The 20,251-nt window shown below is 43.4% G+C and overlaps 1 protein-coding gene across 1 annotated transcript in view; it reads right to left on the bottom strand.

The window, feature by feature from the left end:
- CFAP54 (cilia and flagella associated protein 54) overlaps positions 1 to 14,764 on the bottom strand; it is a 191,924-nt gene extending 177,160 nt beyond the window's left edge. Inside the window, exons 1-2 of the mRNA XM_050935964.1 lie at positions 14,553 to 14,764; positions 5,033 to 5,138 (exon numbers count right to left, since the gene is read on the bottom strand). Coding sequence (XP_050791921.1) covers positions 5,033 to 5,138; positions 14,553 to 14,764 — 318 coding nt within the window. The remainder of the gene's footprint in view (positions 1 to 5,032; positions 5,139 to 14,552) is intronic.
- Positions 14,765 to 20,251: the final 5,487 nt, after the last annotated feature.

Below are 20,251 nucleotides of genomic sequence, written 5' to 3'. Positions count from 1 at the left end.
AGTCTCTCATGTTTCAAACTTGTAAGTAACAGCCAGGCAAGGCGTGTTAGTCTTATTTTGGTTTTTTCAACCTGTAAATGTTCCTTTTTGCTGACAGGATTTTACCTCTGTTTGCTGTAACTTTGAACCTAAGGCTAGAGAGGGTTCCTCTGGGCTGTATGAATCTGATTATCCTGTAAAGTATTTTCTATTCTGATTTTACAAAGATAATTTTTACCTTTCTTTCTTTAATTAAAAGCTTTCTTTTTAAGAACCTGATTGATTTTTCCTTGTTTTAAGATTCAATGGGATTGGATCTGGACTCACCAGGAATTGGTGGGGGAAAGGAGGGGGGGTGGTTAAATTTTCCTTGTGTTAAGATCCAAGGGGTTGGATCAGTGTTCACCAGGAACTTGGTGAAAAAGCCTCTCAAGGCAGCCCAGGAAGGGGAAAGTTTTGGTGGGACAGGAAGTGTTCCAGACACTGAAATTTCTGGATGGTGGCAGTGTTATCAGATCTAAGCTAACAGTTAAGCTTAGAAGTGTCCATGCAGGTCCCCACATCTGTACCCTAAAGTTCAGAGTGGGGGAGGAACCTTGACACATGCCCTTGAGATAGTGGTGCCAATCTTCAAAGGCAGCTTTATTGGTGAATAGCTTTGTATTGCACATCTCATAATTCTGCTATGCGAGTGTGAGTTATGGTAGTAATATGCACATGGATGGAGTAGATTCCAGGGTCCATGGCATGGTGATAGTACTACTCTAACTGCCACATTGGTGTGTCCACCTCAACTATACAAGGTTTTGCAGGATCTGAGTGCAACAGAATAGATGCTGACATAAATGCCTCCTTTAAAAGGTCGAAGACAGACTTAGCTTCCCGTGTCCAGGCAAATCAGACATTATTCCAGAGCAATGCAGTCATAGTGGACCACCAATTATGCAAAATCCTTAATAAAACATCAGTACAAATTTGAAAATCCAAGGAAACGTTGAACTTCATGCACATTTCTTGGGGTTGCCCAGTTCATGATTGCAAGTACTCTGACAGTCTATGTTGTGTCACTTGAAGAGACCATATAACCTAGAATTACCTGGTCAAACTCACACTTTTCTAATTTTGCATATAACCCATGCTCACAGAGATATTTCAGCACTAGAGCAAATGTTTTGGTCACAGAGGAATTGATCTAAAGTGTCCCTAAAAATGTCTTTAACAAAATGCTGAAGAGTGGTTAGTATTCTTGAAAGACTAAAAGGCATCACAAGATAGTTAGAATAGCCATGAGTTCTGGTTCCAATAGGGTGTAAATCACCCAAACAGGATCTTGGTCCTTGCTGGAGATTGATGGGACATTAGTAAGGCCGATGAGGAGATAGAGTGTCCGCATTCTTATTGAATAAGTTAAGGCCAAATCCACCACAATATAGACATGGGCCAATTTCATGGCAATGCTCCTTCTCTTGACCAGTGAGATGCATCCACAGCTGACCTGCATGGCTGGCCCCCTGGCATGGGGGAGAGAATAGAGGACTCTGTTATGATGGGGAAAATCGAGGGAACTTCATATGGCAGGAAGAGGAAACGGGGAACAGAGCCCCAGCATGGGGAGATGGTGGGAAAGGTGGCCTACAGAGCCCCTTGGCATGGGTGCTAGGGAATAGGGCAGGATTGATTAAAACCAATAATTTAAAAAAAAATTAAAAATCAGATTTTTAAAAAATTTAAATTAAATACAAGTTTACTTTTTAAAATTAAACCTATTTATAATCTAATCTATGTTGAAGTCTAAACTTATTATATTCTATTAAAATAATGCAACTTAAATGCAAAAAATATTATGTTCTACATGTTTGTTGCCAAATTTTAAAGAAAGTTTCATCAAGTCAGTGTTTTGAGTCACTGGCTAAGCACATGGAACAACAGTTTATTGAAGTGCTAAACCAGCTTTTGCCAGTAGTTGCCTCTTGTTAATATTTTCTTAATTTCAGCTTATTCAACTAGTTCAGTTCAATGACTAGTTCATTCAAAGTTAAGAAACCAATTAGGCACTGAAAATGCAGTAAAGCTTGTTTTCCTTTCCCAATCTATGAATAAAAACTACATGTGAGAGTATATGCTACTAGTTCTAAAATCTTGAAGGACATAGTGAATTTAACTGATTCTGTCTGCTCACTAACTACAGATAATACTTCCTTTGTTTATTAAATCAGTTAGTTTTAAAAGCAAGACATGTTTTGATAAACATTTTCTTATTTACCCAGAACATATAAAGTAATTTTATTTGATTTTTAAAAGGCTGCTTTTGTGCATTTTAAATTGAATTTCCAGCTGAACAGAGCTGTACACAAACTGCAAGTAAAAAAAATTACTCATCATTTAGTTAATAAGAAATGTATCATTCACCATTTTCTAATTTAGTAAAAATGTAAATATTAAGCATCTGAATAAAGGTATGTTAAGCTATATAATTATTTAAATAAATGTATGTAGATTCAGTGTATCCTCTTGGTTAGTCAAAAAAAGCACCACATTTAGTGCAAAGGTTAAATTTGTTGTAAGTCAACATATTTTAATAGTTACCAATCAACTAATATCAACCTTTCTTGAGGAAAATAACTAAAGTATAAATGCTAAACATAATTAAAAATAATTATTTAAATCTAGGTTTCCTGCTTGCTGATTTTAATGATGATTAAAATCAGTTATTTAAACTGCTTTGATTAATCAACCCTGGAGGGGTGGTAATGAAGGTTCACACAGACTCCCTAGCATGGGGGCGGGAATGGGGAATCCTGCTATGGGAGGAGAGAAAATTAGGGGGAATGGGTGTAGCTAGAACTTCTGCCATGGGAGAGAAAAAGAGAGACCCTGGAACAGGTGGGAGGGAGAAATTGGGAACGCAGAACCACTGGAGGGAGAGAATGGGGGAATCTCGCATGAGGCACACGTAGTCACTGCCATGGGAAGAAGGGCAGAATGGGGTACACACTAAGCCCTTTCCGTGGTTATTAGAGAAGAATGGAGGGCATGTGGGGGATGTGAAAACAGGGGTGCACGCAGAGCTGCTGGAATGGGGGACCCAAGTATGGGAGAAGTGGGGAATAGGGAATACACAAAACCTCTGTCAGGGGGAGATTGGGGAAGTTGCAGGGAGTCCTTGAAATAGAGGGGATGGCATGCAGGGAGCTTGTGAGAGGTACTAGAGGGATGCAAGGAGGCCAGGTATGTGCAAGAAGCTCAGCCTCGGAAGTGTGAAACCTTCTAGTCCTATATAAGTTCAGTTGCAAGTAACTACCTTCCAGCCTTACTCCTGGGGGAATTCTGCACCAAAAAATTAAAAAAAATCTGCACATAATATTTTAAAATTCTGCATATATTATTTCTCAACATAACCACACTATAATCACACCGTATCAATTATTTTGGTAATGTATGTCACAATACCTGTCAGCAAGTATGTCTGTAATAAAACAGACAATGAAAAAGATTCAGAAAATGTTTTTTGTCAAATAGATTCCTTATTAGGCATATAAATACAGAACTTGGAGTAATTCATCTAAACTACAATACAGAACCATATTTCCTGCCCCCCCTCAGAAGCAGTGCAAAGGCTTGGGGGAGTCTGGGGTAATGGAGGAGATGAGGGAGAGGAAAGGAGACTGGGAGTGAACCTGGAGAATTGTTGGGTGTGCGTGAGAGAAATATGGAACAGATTCAGAGGGAGGGAGGTAGCCTCCTCTATGCAGACCCTGGCTGATCCCTAGCCTCTCCCACTGAGTCAGGCACATCTGCCCCGTTCCCATGTGTCCCTGTACCCCCATGTGTCCTTGCACCTGCTCCTACATCCTCATGTGTCCCTCCACCCCACTCAGCCACCCTCCATGTGTCCTTGCATCCCCTCCCTGTCCCCAGATGTCCCTGTACCCCCTCTGCCAGTCCCTTGCCCCCATCCCCATGTGTCCCTGCATCCCTCCCACTTGTGCCCATGTGTTTCTATGCCCCTACTCAGCCATTCCCTTTCCCATATAGCCCTGCACCCCCTCCCCCACCTCCATGTGTCTCTTTGCCCCCTCAGCCATTCCCCTTCCCACATATGATCCTGCACCCCCTCTCCTGTCCCCATGTGGCCAAGCACCTCCACTCCCATTCAGCCCTTGCCCCAGTCGGTCCTTCTCCAATAGCCCTTAGGAAACCCAGTCTGTGACATCCCCCCTAGCCCCACACTCTCTGTCCCCCCATATCCCCTGTTTCCTGACCTGGCCCCACAGGGACAGCACTACCAGACAGGCAATCTCTTCCCTTTCCTATTAGCAGCTGGGGCTGCTCCCACCTAGGAGCAGCTGCTCTGGTTTAGTGCCACAGTGGTCCCTGGTGGGCAAAGGGTGGAACTGCAGCAACTTTCCAGCAGAAGTTATTTTCTTTGGGAAAAGTTTATACGTGGCACATTAATTATGCATGCACGCAGTGGTGCAGAATTCCCCCAGGAGTAAGTAGTCATTCTTGAACCGTCTCTGAAACTTGGCTAGGAATTAACCCTCAAAATCCCAGGCAATAAACTGGGCTGGCAGGGCCTCCTCTTAAGGACACCCATGGGGAAGGTTGTGGTAAGGTTTGAGGTCCTGTTCAGCAGACATTAAAAGACATGTACTCACTAACACCGGTCCATTATTTTTACTATTATTAATTTGTACTGAAAGAGTGCCTAGAGGCCCCTGTCAGAGACTGCAGCCCCACCGTGCTAGCATTATACATACATAATGAAAGGATGGGCCCTGCCTTAAAGAGTTTTTAGTCTCACATCTTATGTTTAAGACAACAGGTGGGCACAAGAAACAGATGGGGGAGCACAATGCAACAGTGAAACAATTACACTCAGTGTAATCAGCTGTGGCCACAATGCACCAATTGCAATTAGAATTATTTTTATTAATTTATCTCATATTCAAAACAGCTTCCAGTAAAGTATAATTAAATGTTACCCCAACATAGAAACACACAATGAAACACAGATGTGGGAGTTGAATCTTTTCTATTTAATATGACTTACTTTGATCTGAATAAGGAGGTCACCAACTTTCAGAAGTTTTTCATTGTAATACCAATCTGGCAGTCGAGGCTTATACTTGATCCAAATATTAAACAAAGTGTTTGCTCTAAACAAACAGCAGGAGACAAAAGTTACACATTAAAAGCTGGCAACAGACCTGCTATATCAAGGAAATGAATAATAAAAATTCCAGTTACGTTAGCCGTTAAAGAGCTCTTTCTTCCAAATGCACCTGAAACAATATGAACATTATGAATTTAAAAACCAAGTAATTATTAATATTGATTTGAGCAAACAAGTCAACCATCAAGTTTCAAGCTTTTATCACAATGAATTTATATTAGGATGAATTACTTCCTACATAAGTACTTATCAAAATGTTCTAACATACGAATTCCTCTGAAGTATTCTGACAGGGTCACAAGAGATGTAAAATGTGTCCCACTTTCCAGCTAATATGAAAAATGTTGAAAATCACTGGATGTTGAAAGATGTTCAGTCTTAAAAAAACTATTTGGTATTTTAAATGAACTCAATGGATTACAATGTGGAAAAATCATTAGATTAGAACAAATGAATGAAAAGGACAGAAAAGAAAAATGTCAAAAGTAATAAAGCATGTCAGGCAGTCATAAACTAAGCAATTACTGGATCATGAAATAAAAACAGATATTTTTCATACTATGGCATATATCACAGGAATAAGAAGAGAACTGACTAGACAGCCTCTAGCATGAAATGTACAAGAAAATTACAATAGTTGGAATAGATAAGGACATATGTACTGGAAGTGAGAGAGAAAAAGAAAAACTGCCTTACTAAAGAAAGTATTCTAAGGGTATGTCTACACTGCAGTTAAACAGCCACAGCTGGCCCATGTCAGCTGACTTGGGCTTGTGGAATTCAGGCTGTTTAATTGTGGTGCAGACATTCAGGAGCCCAAGCCTGAACATCTACACTGCAGTTAAATAGCCCCATAGCCTGAATCGCAGCTGACGTGGGCCAGCCGTGAGTGCTTAATTGCTGTGTAGACATACCTCCGGCAATATCAGATATCACCAATGGCCAAAAATGTCACCTTCTGCCGGGCCAGGTTACTACTCTCTTATGTTTCAGTCACAGACCAGATCACAATTATCTATACTGCTATCACCAAGGATGATTCTGTGTAACAAACTCCATCTCTGATTAATTCAACAGGTCTCCAGTAAACTGTGATTGAGCCTCAAGGGCAGCCTGCCTGCTAAGTAGAGTGGACTGGCTACTTCATGCTACTACTCTGACTCCTATACTGGCTGTAATTTGAATAATGGGGTCCTTGTCTTTAAAACGCTAAATGGATATGACTTTGTTGTCTCAGACCACCTTTCTCTTTGTACTTAATTGAGAAAGCCACATTCAAATGGGGACACGATAGCTGGTTGGAAACCAGGCTCATACTAACAAGCACAGGGGGTTTTCAGAGGAGGACTCCATTAAAGAATTAAGTTACGAATCTTCACAATGCCAAACATCTGTTTTTGCAGGTAATCCCCTAAGAAATCACCTGCAGAGCAGCCTCAGCAGTCATAACAGAGCTACTCAGAAGTAACAACTTATAAATAAGGAAGAAGAGAGGAGACAGAGGAGCTACACTTTTAAGACATCCTTTTCACAAGATTCTTATTCCTGGGTCTTGTGCTCCCTAATATGAAACAAATGGAAGTCTCCAAGCTCTAAGGCCCTTACAAGAGCAGCAGGAGTGGGTTGCAGTGCAAGTCACCTCCTCTATTGGTCAAATGACATTTGGGACCCATAAAGCCACCTTTGTAACCTTCCAGTCAGTCCCTGATTTTAGCAGGAAATGAAGGCTCCTCAAAAAGAAATTGGCTAATCACATGAAAAAGAAATAATTTCCTCAGATACAAAAATACAAATATCAAAGAAGAAAGGTATAAATCACCTTCAAATTCCAAGGGGAAAAGGGTGACCTTGGTGTAATGTAGGCCCTCAGCCTTCTATTGGACCTCACATTAGAACCCAGAAATTTGTAATATAACCGATCTAAGGTTTCAGTACTTAACTATCAGATGCAAAAGCTCTCTGCACTAATGCAAAACCGAGTTCACAGCTTTATACACTAGTTTTCAAACTTCCTGGCACTTGTAATGGAGAAGTTTACTTCTCTTCTGCAGTGCAAATATATTTGGAGTTAGAAGAGTATTCATCCTCCTCTAAATTCAAATAGTAACTATTGTCACTCAGAACATCAATCTATACCCTCACAAACAGCTGGACTGACAAAATTATAATGGATTCTCGAGTATATACAAATGCATTAGAAGGCACTGACACTGACCGTGCTGTGATCCTCACTACAAGAGAAACCAAGAATACCTTTTCCAGGACCGGTGTTTCAAACACAAAAAATGGTCCAACTGTGTTGAGAGTTCCAACAACGCCTGATACAAGGAAAGAGGAAAGCAATACAGCAGCTTTCTAAGAAACCTCAGAGATGAATATCTGTGATCTGGTGAGGTATCTGAATACAAATTGCCACTCAGAATTCCTACCTCAATCTTCCTGTACTGAATCTGAAGGGAGGATGCTGAAAGTTTTCATGCAATGCTGCCTGGAGCTGGGTGTTTGGAAGTGAGTGCTCTCTCCCTACATTTCTTGCTGACATTTCTTATTTGGAGATGATAAATGTCAGACGAACTGCTCAGTACTACTTACTTCAAGGATAAAGACTAAGAGGGCATCAGTTCCTAGCTTCAAGGTGGACAGGGCAGAATAATTGGGATGTGAAACTGCCCTGCTGGGCCTTGAAGTGAGCTGAGTCTGTGCTGATATAGGCAGCACCTGCAGAATCCCAGTTCTTAGCAGAAGAGCTGATTTAGGTTTTCACTTCAAGGATTTCTCCTTCAAAGTATTCTGAAGTCCTGGACTTTCTGGTATTGCAGAAGGGTGCCTCAAGAATGCCTTTGATGCATTCTTCTCATCACTGAGTACTTGGGATGACATTTGCAGATCAGATTCAGTACACATTTTTCTGCAGCACAATGTTTGAAGTTGCTGAGTGGTCTTCCTTCCTCTGAGAAGTGTAGGTGGAGACTGACATTTTAAAAAAGAACAAAGAACAGCCAAAAGAAAGAAAGAACAAATTTCTAAGGCAACAAATGAAGGCTTAAAAATATCAAAAGCACCAAAGTGAAAGATGATGAAGCTCTACAAACAGAGACACCAAAGATATAACATGATCCTATGGCTGGAAATTGCAGCTAGACAAAGTCAGACTAGAAATAAGGTGCAATTTTTTTAACTATGAGAGTAATTAAACATTGGAACAATTTACTAAGGGTCATGGTGGGTTCTCCATCACTGATGATTCTTAAATAATGATCGGATGTATTTCCTAGAAGATATGTTCTAAGAACTATTTTGGGGAAGTTCTAGGGCAGGGAAAGGCAACCTTTGGCATGCAGCTTGCCAGGGTAAGCACTCTGGCAGGATGGGCCGGTTTGTTTACCTGCTGCATCTGCAAATTTGGTCGATCGCGGCTCCCACTGGCTGCGGTTCACCGCTCCAGGCCAACAGGAGTGGCGGGAAGCGGCGGCCAGCACATCCCACACTGCTTCCCACAGCCCCCATTGACCTGGAGCAACAAGCCACGGCCAGTGGGAGCCGCGATCACCTGAACCTGCCAACGCGGCAGGTAAACAAACCGGCCCGGCCCACCAGGATGCTTACCCTGGTGGGCCATGTGCAAAAGGTTGCCAATCCCTGTTCTAGGGCCTGCTACAGGAAGTCAGATTGGATGATCACAATGGTCCCTTCTGGCCTTGGAATCTATGAACTCCGCAAGGGGAAAAGTCCAAAACACCAAGTGAAGATGCCAAAGCACCTAGAAGCCGAAATAAAAGCTTGGACATATACCTGAACATCCCTAACCCCCTAGAAACTGATGCTCCCTGATGGTACGCCTGAGCCTAACAGTCATCCTGGATGAAAGAATTATGGAAAAACAAGTGTATCAATTAAAAACAAAAAAAAATGACCTTAGTTGATTAGAAACTGGGAAGGTCTACAATGGAAATGGACACCCAAAGCTGATCACTGCTGGGTTGCAAGGTCAGAGTGCCAGATGGAAAGGTTCAACTGCTCATTGTTTCAGTTAACTGAAAAGTTCCAAGAGTTAGAATTGGGTGATAGGAAGTTGGTTCATGACACGACCCACCACCACTGTCCAGAGGGATGAAAAACGCTGACACTTTGGGAAGTTCCACCTGCCCCATATTAGAGTGCTGAGAATCAGAGTAAGAACTCTGCTCAGGTGAACAACAAGGAGTTTGGTGGCACCTTAAAGACTAACAGATTTATTTGGGCATAAGCTTTTCCACGAAAGCTTATGCCCAAATAAATCTGTTAGTCTTTAACGTGCCACCGGACTCCTTGTTGTTTTTGTGTGTAAGCGGAGTCAAGATGAGCTCTACTCTGACATCTGGTGGTGAATTGTGGCAAGTTGTGGAAAAGAACTTCAGGGGCTGATTTTGTTTGCATAGGCACACCCACCACACCTAGCATGAACCCACAGCAGCCCAAATGGTCACTTTGGCTGCTGTGGGATCCCTAGTTTCTCTGTTATTGGGGCAGGAAGAATAAAGTGTTGTTACCCTGATTATGTGAATAAGGACAACGAAACTGTTTTATGCCAGAAGGACTTGCCATCACCTAAGTAGCACTCGCTAGACAAGGGACATGGGTTCCAAAACCTAGTGAACTGAGAGATGTTGGGGACAGTTATTTGTACCTGATGGTGTGGGCTCCTCTTGAGAGCTTGAAATGCCAATTGTACCTTCTACTCTCTCTAATATAGAATATCAGAACTAATTTTAATTCTATTAGGAGTCTAGTTACAGGCTACTGAGCTGAATTCATGTTGGGCTAATGGTGCACCAGCACTGAGGCTCCCCTACTACAAGCTAAAATCACTAAAAGCTGAAATCACTGAGTGCTGAGGGGTGGGGCCTGAAGCTATGTTGCTGAGTGGCTGGTGGAGTGCAGCAGTTTGCAGGATGACTGGAGCAGCTTGTGGGATAGCTGGTGGAGAGGAGCAGCTGGCAGAGCGGAGCAGTTCGCGGAATGGCTGGAGCGGAACGGCTGGTGGAGTGGCTTGTGGTGAAGACTGCGGCGGAACCCCCAGGAGAGGGGGGCAGTCAGCCTCAGACCATGTAAGGTGCCCCTTAACATTGCTGTGCTCTCTCCCTGGGGCTGGGAGGTAAAAATCTGCAGATAAACTTTTGAACTCTAGGGCTGCACTGACCAGGGACAGAGACTTTTGGGTTTTTGGGTGATCTTTTAGGTTGCTGGACTTAAGACCCTGAGGGGGAAAGGATACTGCCAAACTTACTTGGGGGCAGGTCTTTTGCTCATGGCTTGTGTTATGAATCCTGTTTGTGGTGTTTCCCCCAACATATGCTGCATTGTTTCCCTCCTTTATTAAAAGGATTTTGCTACACTCAGACTCTGTGCTTGCGAGAGGGGAAGTATTGCCTCTTAGAGGCGCCCAGGGGGGTGGTATGTAATTGTCCCAGGTCACTGGCTGGGGGCTCGAGCAGGTTTGGCATTGCGTTATTGAAAAGGAACCCTAGATATTGAACCTGGCCCGTGTTGCGCCAACTCAGACGGGCAAAAGGGTTACATGTGGATACAGACTAACATGGCTACCGCCTGATACTTTCTGCTCAGGTGGTATTTTTCAGAACTACCTGATTTCCTTGAAGGAAAATGTAAGTGTATATCATAGAGTCTAGATATTATAGTGATGGTCACCATGCAAATATATATTATAAGCACATATAAAGAGACAGACACACACAAATGCACAGCATGAATCAGATATTTTTTCCTGGCTGCTGCATACACAGTACATTATAAAAATTTAGAGATTGTGCATCCATACACATAAGTGCACTCACATGTATATACACACATAAAGGTGCACAAATACATATGAATATGCATAGCTATATGATATGCTTACATCCATGTGCATAAAACTGTGTGTGTAAATAGACATGGACAGATACATGTGTCTACATTTGTGTACCTGTGTAGGTGTCCAAGTTATTCCCACTAGAGCCTTGCAACCTGACCCTGACAGGACCGGACTAGAAGTGTCAGGTTCAGGTGTGAGAACAACCAGACCTTCTTAGGCTTGGGTCATGTCATCTCTGATCACCTCCTCCTGCCAGTGGGGTCTGCATGGTAGTGGCTGCATGCCCCCAACCTGTCAGGTACCACCACCTTGTTGTGCTCTGTGTGCGCTGTGGAGTGAGTGTGCTAAGTTGCAGTACCTTGCACTCTGCAGCACACACAGCACAGACAGTGAGGCAATGACAGCAGGCAGAAGCGGGGCACGCAGCCGCCGCCACTCTGACCTCATAAGCAGGAGGCAGCCAGAGACAGATCACAGGCATAGGGAGCAGAAAGTCCCCACCAAGCCAAGCCCTAAGGAGGAGGCACCAGCGCTCATGCAGTTTCAGGAGGAAGTGTCAGGTTTGGATCCGGTCAGTTCTGAAAACAATTCAACATTCTTGCATCAGGTTTGGGTCAGCTGTGCTCACCTCGAATTCGAGCAGCTTTTAAAATTAGGCCCAAGCAGATCTCTAATTCATACCCACTCACTGCTGATTTGTCACTGTCATGAGCACGGTGACCTGATTTTCATAATGAAAAGCAAGGGCAACTCCCAGGTGGCCAAGTGCAGTGTTGCAACTATCACACTATCTAGTGTTTTTCTTAACCCCCTCCCACAATTATCTGAAGTCATGTGACTACATGAGACTCAACATAAGTTTCTAGACTTCATGGTTGTGCAGAAAAGCTGAAAAACACAAACCCTAACAGCTGAAAAAACAGAAGGCAAATAAGAACCCAAGTAAGATTTTTTTTTTAAATCTCAATTTTTAAGCAAATTTTGGTTTTTGTTTTTAAACACCTGGAGTTGGGAACACTGTAAAGTGCATGTGACACTAGATGGAAATCCAGCATAGTGGAAAGGAGGGTGCCAAATTTGAGTCGAGAAGAAAATCTGAGTAGATGGTTGGGGGACAGGAAGATTAGAGGTGGGGAAGGCATGATGGAAGAGAGCTACAAGGAGCAGATAAGGGAGCCTGCAGGGGCTGACAGTAACTGGATGGGAATTGACAGGGTAATTCAGGAAGACCCAGAAGAAAGAGGCAGAGGCTGGAGGAGACTGCCAGGGAAGGGGGCAGCAGGAAGAGACAGTAGATTCAAGGGGATTGCAGGAGGGAGGCAAGGGGCTGGATGAGGATTGCAGTGGGAGGGATGAGGAGCAGTGGTTGGAAGAGGACTGTTCTGGAGGAAGATATGTGGGATCAGGAGCCAGAGAGGGATTGCAGGGGGTCAGGGTCCAGATGGCTGTTGCAGGGGGAAGTGGGGGTGGGGGGCAAAGTCTAGATGGTGGTTACAGGGGGCAGTAGAGGGGCAGGGTCCAGATGGCTGTTGTGGGGGGAGGTGGGGACAGAATCCGGATGGGGGTTACACAGGGAGGCAGCAAGGTCCAGATGGGGATTTGCAGGTAGCAGTGGGAGGTTGAGGGAGCAAGAGCTGGATGGCTGCTGGAGGGCACAGGGTATGGATGTGGGGCTGCAGGAAGTGGTGGGGAGGAGGGTTCAGATGGGGCTTGTTGGGGGGAGCTACAGGATCCCCAGGGTTGGATATGGGAGAGACAGCAGGCTCCAGATGGGGGTTACAGAGGGCCTGTGGGGTCCCTGGGTGGGACAGGATGAGCAGGGTCTGGATGGGAGTTATGGGAGGGGGGCTACAAAGTCCCCAGTGTGGGGGCTACAGGGGATCTGCACGGTCCCCGGGGGGAGAGGCAGGATCTGCATGGAGTTTAAAAACATAAGAATATAAGAACAGCCATACTGGGTCAGACCAAAGGTCCATCCAGCCCAGTATCCGCTCTACCGGCAATGGCCAATGCTAGGTGCCCCAAAGGGAGTGAACCTAACAGGTAATGATCAAGTGATCTCTCTCCTGCCATCCATCTCCACCCTCTGACAAACAGATGCTAGGGACACCATTCCTTACACCTCCTGGCTAATAGCCATGAATTTATCTAGTTCTCTTTTAAACCCTGTTATAGTCCTAGCCTTCACAACTTCCTCAGGTAAGGAGTTCCACAGGTTGACTGTGCACTGTGTGAAGACCTTCCTTTTATTTGTTTTAAACCTGCTGCCCATTAATTTCATTTGGTGGCCCCTAGTTCTTATATTATGGGAACAAGTAAATAGCTTTTCCTTTATTCACTTTCTCCACACCAGTCATGATTTTATATATCTCTATCATGTCCCCCCTTAGTCTCTTTTCCAAGCTGAGAAGTGCTAGCCTCTTTAAACTCTCCTCATATAGGACCCATTCCAAACCCCTAATCATTTTAGTTGCCTTTTTCTAATGCCAGTATATCTTTTTTGAGATGAGGAGACCACATCTGTCTGCAGTATTCAAAATGTAGGCCTACCATAGACTTATATAAGGGCAATAAGATATTCTCCATCTTATTCTCTATCCTTTTTTGAATGATTCCTAACATCCTGTTTGCTTTTTTGACTGCTGCTGCACACTGTGTGATTACAGGGTGGCAGCTGCAGAGTCCCCGGCGTGGGGGACAGGGTCCAGATAGGGTTTACAGGGGGCAGGGAAGCTGCAGCATCCCAGGAGCGGGATAAGGCGGGCAAGGACTGGATTAGAGTAACGGGTGGGGGGAGGAGGAGGGGAAGGGAGAGGTGGCTGCATGGTCCCCAGGGTGGGATGGGGGCTTGGGTCCAGATAAGTTATGGCGAGGGGGTGCTGCAGGGTCCAGATGCAGGGAGCCAGGCTCTGGATGAGAGAGGGCTGTGGTGCAAGAGGCTGGGGACAGGGGCCAGATAGGAGTTGCAGGGGTGCTGCAGGGTCCCCGGGGTGGGGTGGCAGAGTCCGAATGAGGGTTAAGGTGCATGCGGGAGACAGTGCCTGGATAGACAGTGCCTGGATAGAGGTTGGGGGGACTGCTGCAGGGTCCCTGAGATTGGGTGGCAGGGTCCAAATGAGGGTTACAGTGGGGGGGGGGGGGCTGCAGGGTCCAGGTACAGGGGGGCGGAGTCCAGATGAGGGTTATGGTGCCAGAGGGCCACAGGGTTCCCAGTGTGGGGGAGGGGGCAGGATTTAGATGAGGGCTATGGGGGGCGGGGGAGGCTGCAGAGTCCAAGTGCAGGAGAGGTAGGGTCCAGATGAGGGTTATGTGGCCGGGGGGGGTGCAGGTCCAGGTGCAGGGGGGCAGGGTCCAGATAAGGGTTACAGTGCAAGGGGGCTTCAGGGTCCGGGTGGGGGGGGGCAGGGGCAGGATGAGGGTGGAGGGTGCCGGGGCGGTGTGTCGCGGGAAGTGCCCCCAGTGGCCAGGCCTGACACCCGCAGCAGGCAGCGCCCCCCGGCAGCACCTTACCAGCCCCCTCCCCCGCCCGCGCTCTGCCTGTACCCGCGTCTGTGCAGCTCCTGCCCCCGCGGCGCGGCCGTCCCCACGCTCCGCAGCCGGCGCATGAAGCCCAGGAAGTCCCGCAGCTCCGACTCGAAGCTGTCGATCACCGGGTTCCCCGGCACCAGGGCCCCGAAGAAAGTAGCCGGCGGCGGCTGTAGCCCGGGGCGGGGAGATGGCGGCGGCGGCGGCTGGGACCCGGCCTCCGCCATCATCCCGCTGCCCTGTACACACCGGCGGTTGCTTAGCAACCGGGCAAGTGGCGGGGCGGCTTGCGCAGGTTCCTGCTCTGGCTGGTTGTTTGCGGCCGGCGCGTCCCGCGGGGCCTGGCCCGCAGCAGGGAGCGGATAGCGCGCGGCTGGGTTTTAAACAGCCCCACTGGCCCGAGGGGAGAATATAAGGCCAGGCGGGATGACCAGCCCAGCCAGTGTGACCTTGGCCAATGGCCATACGGGCTGCAGCAGCCGCTGGCTTGGAGTGGTTTCCGTTAGCTACAGTGGTTCTCACACTTTTGTGCTGGTGACCCCTTTTGCAGAGCCAGCCTCTGAGTGTGACACTCCCCTCCTAAATTAAAAAACACTTTTTTGTATAGTTAACACTATTGTAAATGCTGAAGGCAAAGTGAGGTTTGGGGTTGTCATAAATATAGGCAGGGCAGCTGTACTCAGTAGCCTTACCTGTAAAGGCTTAATTGGCACCTGACCAGCAGGACCAATGGGGAAAGAAGATACTTTCAAATCTGAGGGAGGGAGGTTTTGTTTGTGCTCTCTTTGTTTGGTCCCCCTCTGGACCCAGAGAGAGTCCAAGCAGGAAAAAAACATCTCCTGGAAACATACCTGAAATGAGCAGCTACAATTACAAAAATTGTAAGTAAATCTAATGCATTTCCTTGCTTATCTTCTGTTTTAGCGTGTAACTTTTCCCTATGCTAAGAGGTAATTTCATTCCTGTTTTGTAACTGGAAAGCAAAGTCAGAGGGGAATCTTCTGTGCTTTAAATCTTTTTATTTACCCTGTAAAGTTATCTTCCATCTTGATTTTGAAGGTATGATTCTTTTACTTTTTTAAAAAAATAAAATTCTTCTTTTAAGAGCCTGATTGATTTTCAGTGTCCTAAAAACCAAGGGGTTTGGTTTGTGCTGACATATACTAACCAATTGATTAGTATATTATTCTCATGCCTTCCCAGAAAAGGGAGTGAAGGGGCTTGGGGCAATATTTTGGAGAAATAAGGACTCCAAGTGCTCTGTTTCCTGAATTTTTATCTAAATCACTTGGTGATGGCAGCAGTACTGTCCAAGGACAAGGAAAGGATTTGTGCCTTGGAGAACCTAAGCTGATAGAAATAAGTTTAGTGGGTCTTTCATGCGGGTCCCCACATTTGTACCCCAGAGTTCAAAGTGGGGAGGGAACCCTGACGGGTGGAGGTTGACAGCTCGTAACCCCCCATGTAATAACCTCACAACCCCCTGAGGTGCCCCGCTACCCAGTTTGAGAACTCCTGGTTTATAGTTTCATTCAATGGCTCTTCAACCCCCACTGTACAAATTGTTCCAGCACCCCTGCCAATTGCCAGCCCTGCATTGAGCCCAGCCGTCTGGGGTTGATTCAGCAGGTCCTCCACAAGGCAGCCAGCATGGAGCTGAAGACAGGTGGAGGTGGCAAATCCATCACTGCCCTTGGTGGTTTGTTCCACTGGGATTACTGTGCCTAATTTCTAATTTGCATTTACTTGGCTTTAACTCCCAGCCATTGGTTCTGGTTATGCCTTTCTCCATTAAATTAAAGGCCACTTTAGACTAAAGTCTTTAATACACTGCATTTTCTCCCTGTGAAGGTACTTTATACACAGCTGGTCAGAGAAACTGTGAGGGAACCGTATTCTTTCAAAAATCTAAACACATAACAAAGTCAGGTCAATTTTGCCAAAATTTCATTGTGGAAGAGAACCAGAAAAAAAGCTCCAACAATGTTAAAATTGCCTGTTCTGACACCTTTGGAATTAAAAGTTTAGTGTTTTGATTTTGAAATTACTTAGTTTCTAAACTTTTTTATTTTTTCATTTTATTGTAATGCTATGTAAAATAAAAAAGTCAAAACCAGAATGAGTGTTTAGATCAAAATATTTTGCTCAACCAGAAAAATGTTATGAATGTTGGATTCATGCAATTTCCTCATTTGATGAAGAACTCAAAGAGAAACTTTCAGCCCAGGAAAACATAGCATATTTCTAGAAATAAATTAGTCCTGGAGACTTTCTTAAAATCTTCTCTCAGCTACCAAAGATGGCAGTGCAATTTTGTCCAAATTCTCCAAGAGAGCTTTTGTCACTATAAAATAGTTCTATTCAGCTACTTACATATTACTGTAGATTCCAAATGTTTCAGAGAATTAACTATCATATTTTGAATCTAGGTAGTCCTTGAAAGTTTTTTTTGCATGAACCATGAGTATGTTTGCATATCCAACTTCTGCATATCCAAATGCATCTTCATCATAACATTTTCTCTATTATGCATTTGGTTTGGGACTATGACGAAGTCAAAATAGACTCTATGAATTAATCATTGGCAGCAGGGAAAGAGAAAACTAAAATAAATTGCTCATAACCTGCAATATTTTTAGTTTCATGAATTTAGTTCAGACTATTTTTGATTGTTTCACACTCTGAATTTTGAAAAAAAAATGGCAACATCTTTAATTTTTCTTTAATATTACTCTATCACCCATTTGCCAGAATGCTTCACTTCAAGGTCAAGGTATCTGTAGATTGAAGTTTGTTCCGGCAGCTGATGGAAATAGTTTCAGGCAGTAGCCTGACCTTGGACTAGGAATCCTTGCATCATTTTATACTGTAGGCATAGAAGCTGCTCTTGGGACCCACAGATATTTGTAGCTTTACTGAGCCTTTTTCATGAACAGAAGTTTAAGCATCCTTATCTGCAAGCATTTATTTTGTGAGTTCATAATTTTTAATAATAGATTTCTCATTAGTATGATTAACTATATTTTCAGGGCCATTCTTTCTGATCTTTTGTATCTGTAGCAGTATGAGCTTTATCTGCCCTTTTTAGAATATTTTTATAATGGTAAATTAACTTTCTGTTTATGTGTGTGTGGTGCCTAGCAAAATGGAGCTGGACAATGTAGGTACTATCACAGTGCAAATAAAAAATAATAAATTCTGCATCTTTTCATACCATTTGATGTTGAAGGATAACATTTTCATTCTTTATTTATGGACAGCTCTCTCTCTCTCTCTCACTGTTGATTAATTGCAGTTAACTCACGCAATTAACAAAAAATTAATTGTAATGAAAAAATTAATCACTATTAACCTCAGTTTTAATCGCACTGTTAAACAATAGAATATCAATGGAAATTTGTTAAAATATTTTTGGATGTTTTTCTACATTTTCAAATATATTGATTTCAATTACAACACAGAATCAAAGTGTACAGTGCTCACTTTATATTATTTTTATTACAAATATTTGCACTCATGCAATTAACCTCATACAAATACTGTAGTGCAATATCTTTATCATGAAAGTTCAACTTACAAGTTTAGAGGTTTTTTATTACATATGTGCACTGAAAAACAAAACAATGTAAAACTTTAGAGCCTACAAGTCCACTCAGATCTTCTTCTTGTTAAGCCAATTGGTAAGACAAGTTTGTTTACATTTATGGGAGATAATGCTGCCTGTTTCTTATTTACAATGTCACATGAAGGTGAGAACAGTCATTCACATGGCACTTTTGTAGCCAGCATTGCAAGGTATTTACTTGCCAAATATGCTAAACATTCATATGCTCTTTCATGCTTGAGCCACCATTCCAGAGGACATGCTTCCATTGTGATAATGCTTGTTAAAAAAATGTTAGTTAAATTTGTGACTCAATTCTGTGGGGGAGAATTGTATGTCTCCTGCTCTGTTGTAGCCACATTCTGCCATATATTTCATGGTATAGCAGTCTCAGATGATGACCCAGAACATGTTGTTCCTTTAAAGAACACTTTCACTGCAGATTTGACAAAACGCAAAGAAGGTACCAATGTGAGATTTCTAAAGATAGCTACAGCACTCAACCCAAGGTTTCCAAAATATGGGAGGTCGAGGTGTGGAGCATGTTTTCAGAAGTCTTAAAAGAGCAATACTCCGATGCAGAAACTACAGAACCTGAACCATCAAAAAAGAAAATCAGCCTTCGGTTGGTGGCATCTGACTCAGATGATGAAAATGAACATGCGTCCATATGCACACCTTTGGATCATTATTGAGCAGAACCCATCATCAGCATGGATGCATGTTTTCTGGAATGGTAATTGAAGCATGAAGAGACATATGAATCTTTAGCACATTTGGCATGTAAATATCTTGCAATGCCATGCAAACACATGTTTTTACTTTCACATGACACTGTAAACAAGTTTGTTTGAGCAATTGGCTGAACAAGAAGTAGGACTGAGTGGATTTGTAGGCTCATGTTTTACATATTTTGATTTGAATGCAGTTATTTTCTGTACATAATTCTACATTTAAGTTCAACTTTCATGATAAAGATATTGCACTACAGTACTTAAGTGGATTGAAAAATATTCCTTTTGTTTTTTACAGTACAAATATTTGTAATAAAAATAAATACAAAGTGAGCACTGTACATGTGGTATTGTGCGTTGTATTTGAAAATGTAGAAAACATCCAAAAATATTTAAACAAATGGTATTCTATTATTGTTTAATAGCATCATTAATCACACCATTAATCACTAATACTTTTTTAATCGCTCAATTAATCACAAATTTTAATCACTTGATAGCCCTTATATAGATATATACACACACACTTACACATTATTTATGGACAGTCTTTTCTCTGTGTATGTATATTATTTATATATATTATGGTCTATTTTGTTACAATATATGTAATAAGAGACCATTATCAAGCAGTGCAATGGCATGAAGGAAGGAAAGGTAGTTTCTAGCATGAAGATTAAAACTCCTGCTCAACTGCCAACTTTTAATAAGAATGGACGGATGTGCAGGTGTTCCCCACAGGAATGCTGACAGCCCTTTTTTGTAACAAGCTGATGATTGCTAGAGGTGCCTGATATATGAGCCTGTGCCTCCACAAACTGAGCTTGTGAGGGAGAGTTTGTGTAGTCTTGTTACCTAGTTGGCCATTAAGACAGTGGAGGCAAGCTTTTTTCTAAACCCCAATGTTATCTGAGAACTATAGTTGAAGCAAGCCTTTCTTTACGCTTTGTCCTGAAAATGTCATAACATTCTTTCCACTTCTGTTTTTGAAGAAAAACACCAGCATCCAGATTCTTCATGCAAGGTGTGCTGAGCCCATTTAACCAAATACTATTTTTAGTGTCCGATACACTGTGCAAAACTAATGCAGCAAATGACACTGTGTTTCCATTGCTTGATACAATGCATTTCAGAAGGCTGACACATATCCTTTTCCTTTCCTGTGCTAGTTCCCTTTGCTACAGTTATTTTTTCATCTAATTTTATTCTACCGGAAGAGTATAATTTTATTGAATTTTTCTTTCTATCTTTCAGGACGGCTAGGTTAGCAGCCATGGCAGGTGCAGACTGGAGCTGGAGCAGTCTGTCAGAACTACCAGGTAGCTAGGAGTATCCCCAACAAGCTAATAATGTTGACCAGACTGGAGTAGCTGCTTTCA

The sequence above is a fragment of the Gopherus flavomarginatus genome, chromosome 1, assembly GCF_025201925.1.
Source record: "Gopherus flavomarginatus isolate rGopFla2 chromosome 1, rGopFla2.mat.asm, whole genome shotgun sequence".
In the NCBI taxonomy this organism is placed as follows: Eukaryota; Metazoa; Chordata; order Testudines; family Testudinidae; genus Gopherus; species Gopherus flavomarginatus.
The sequence above is the reverse complement of the archived record's forward strand: the minus strand, read 5'-3'. Positions and strand labels throughout refer to the sequence as shown.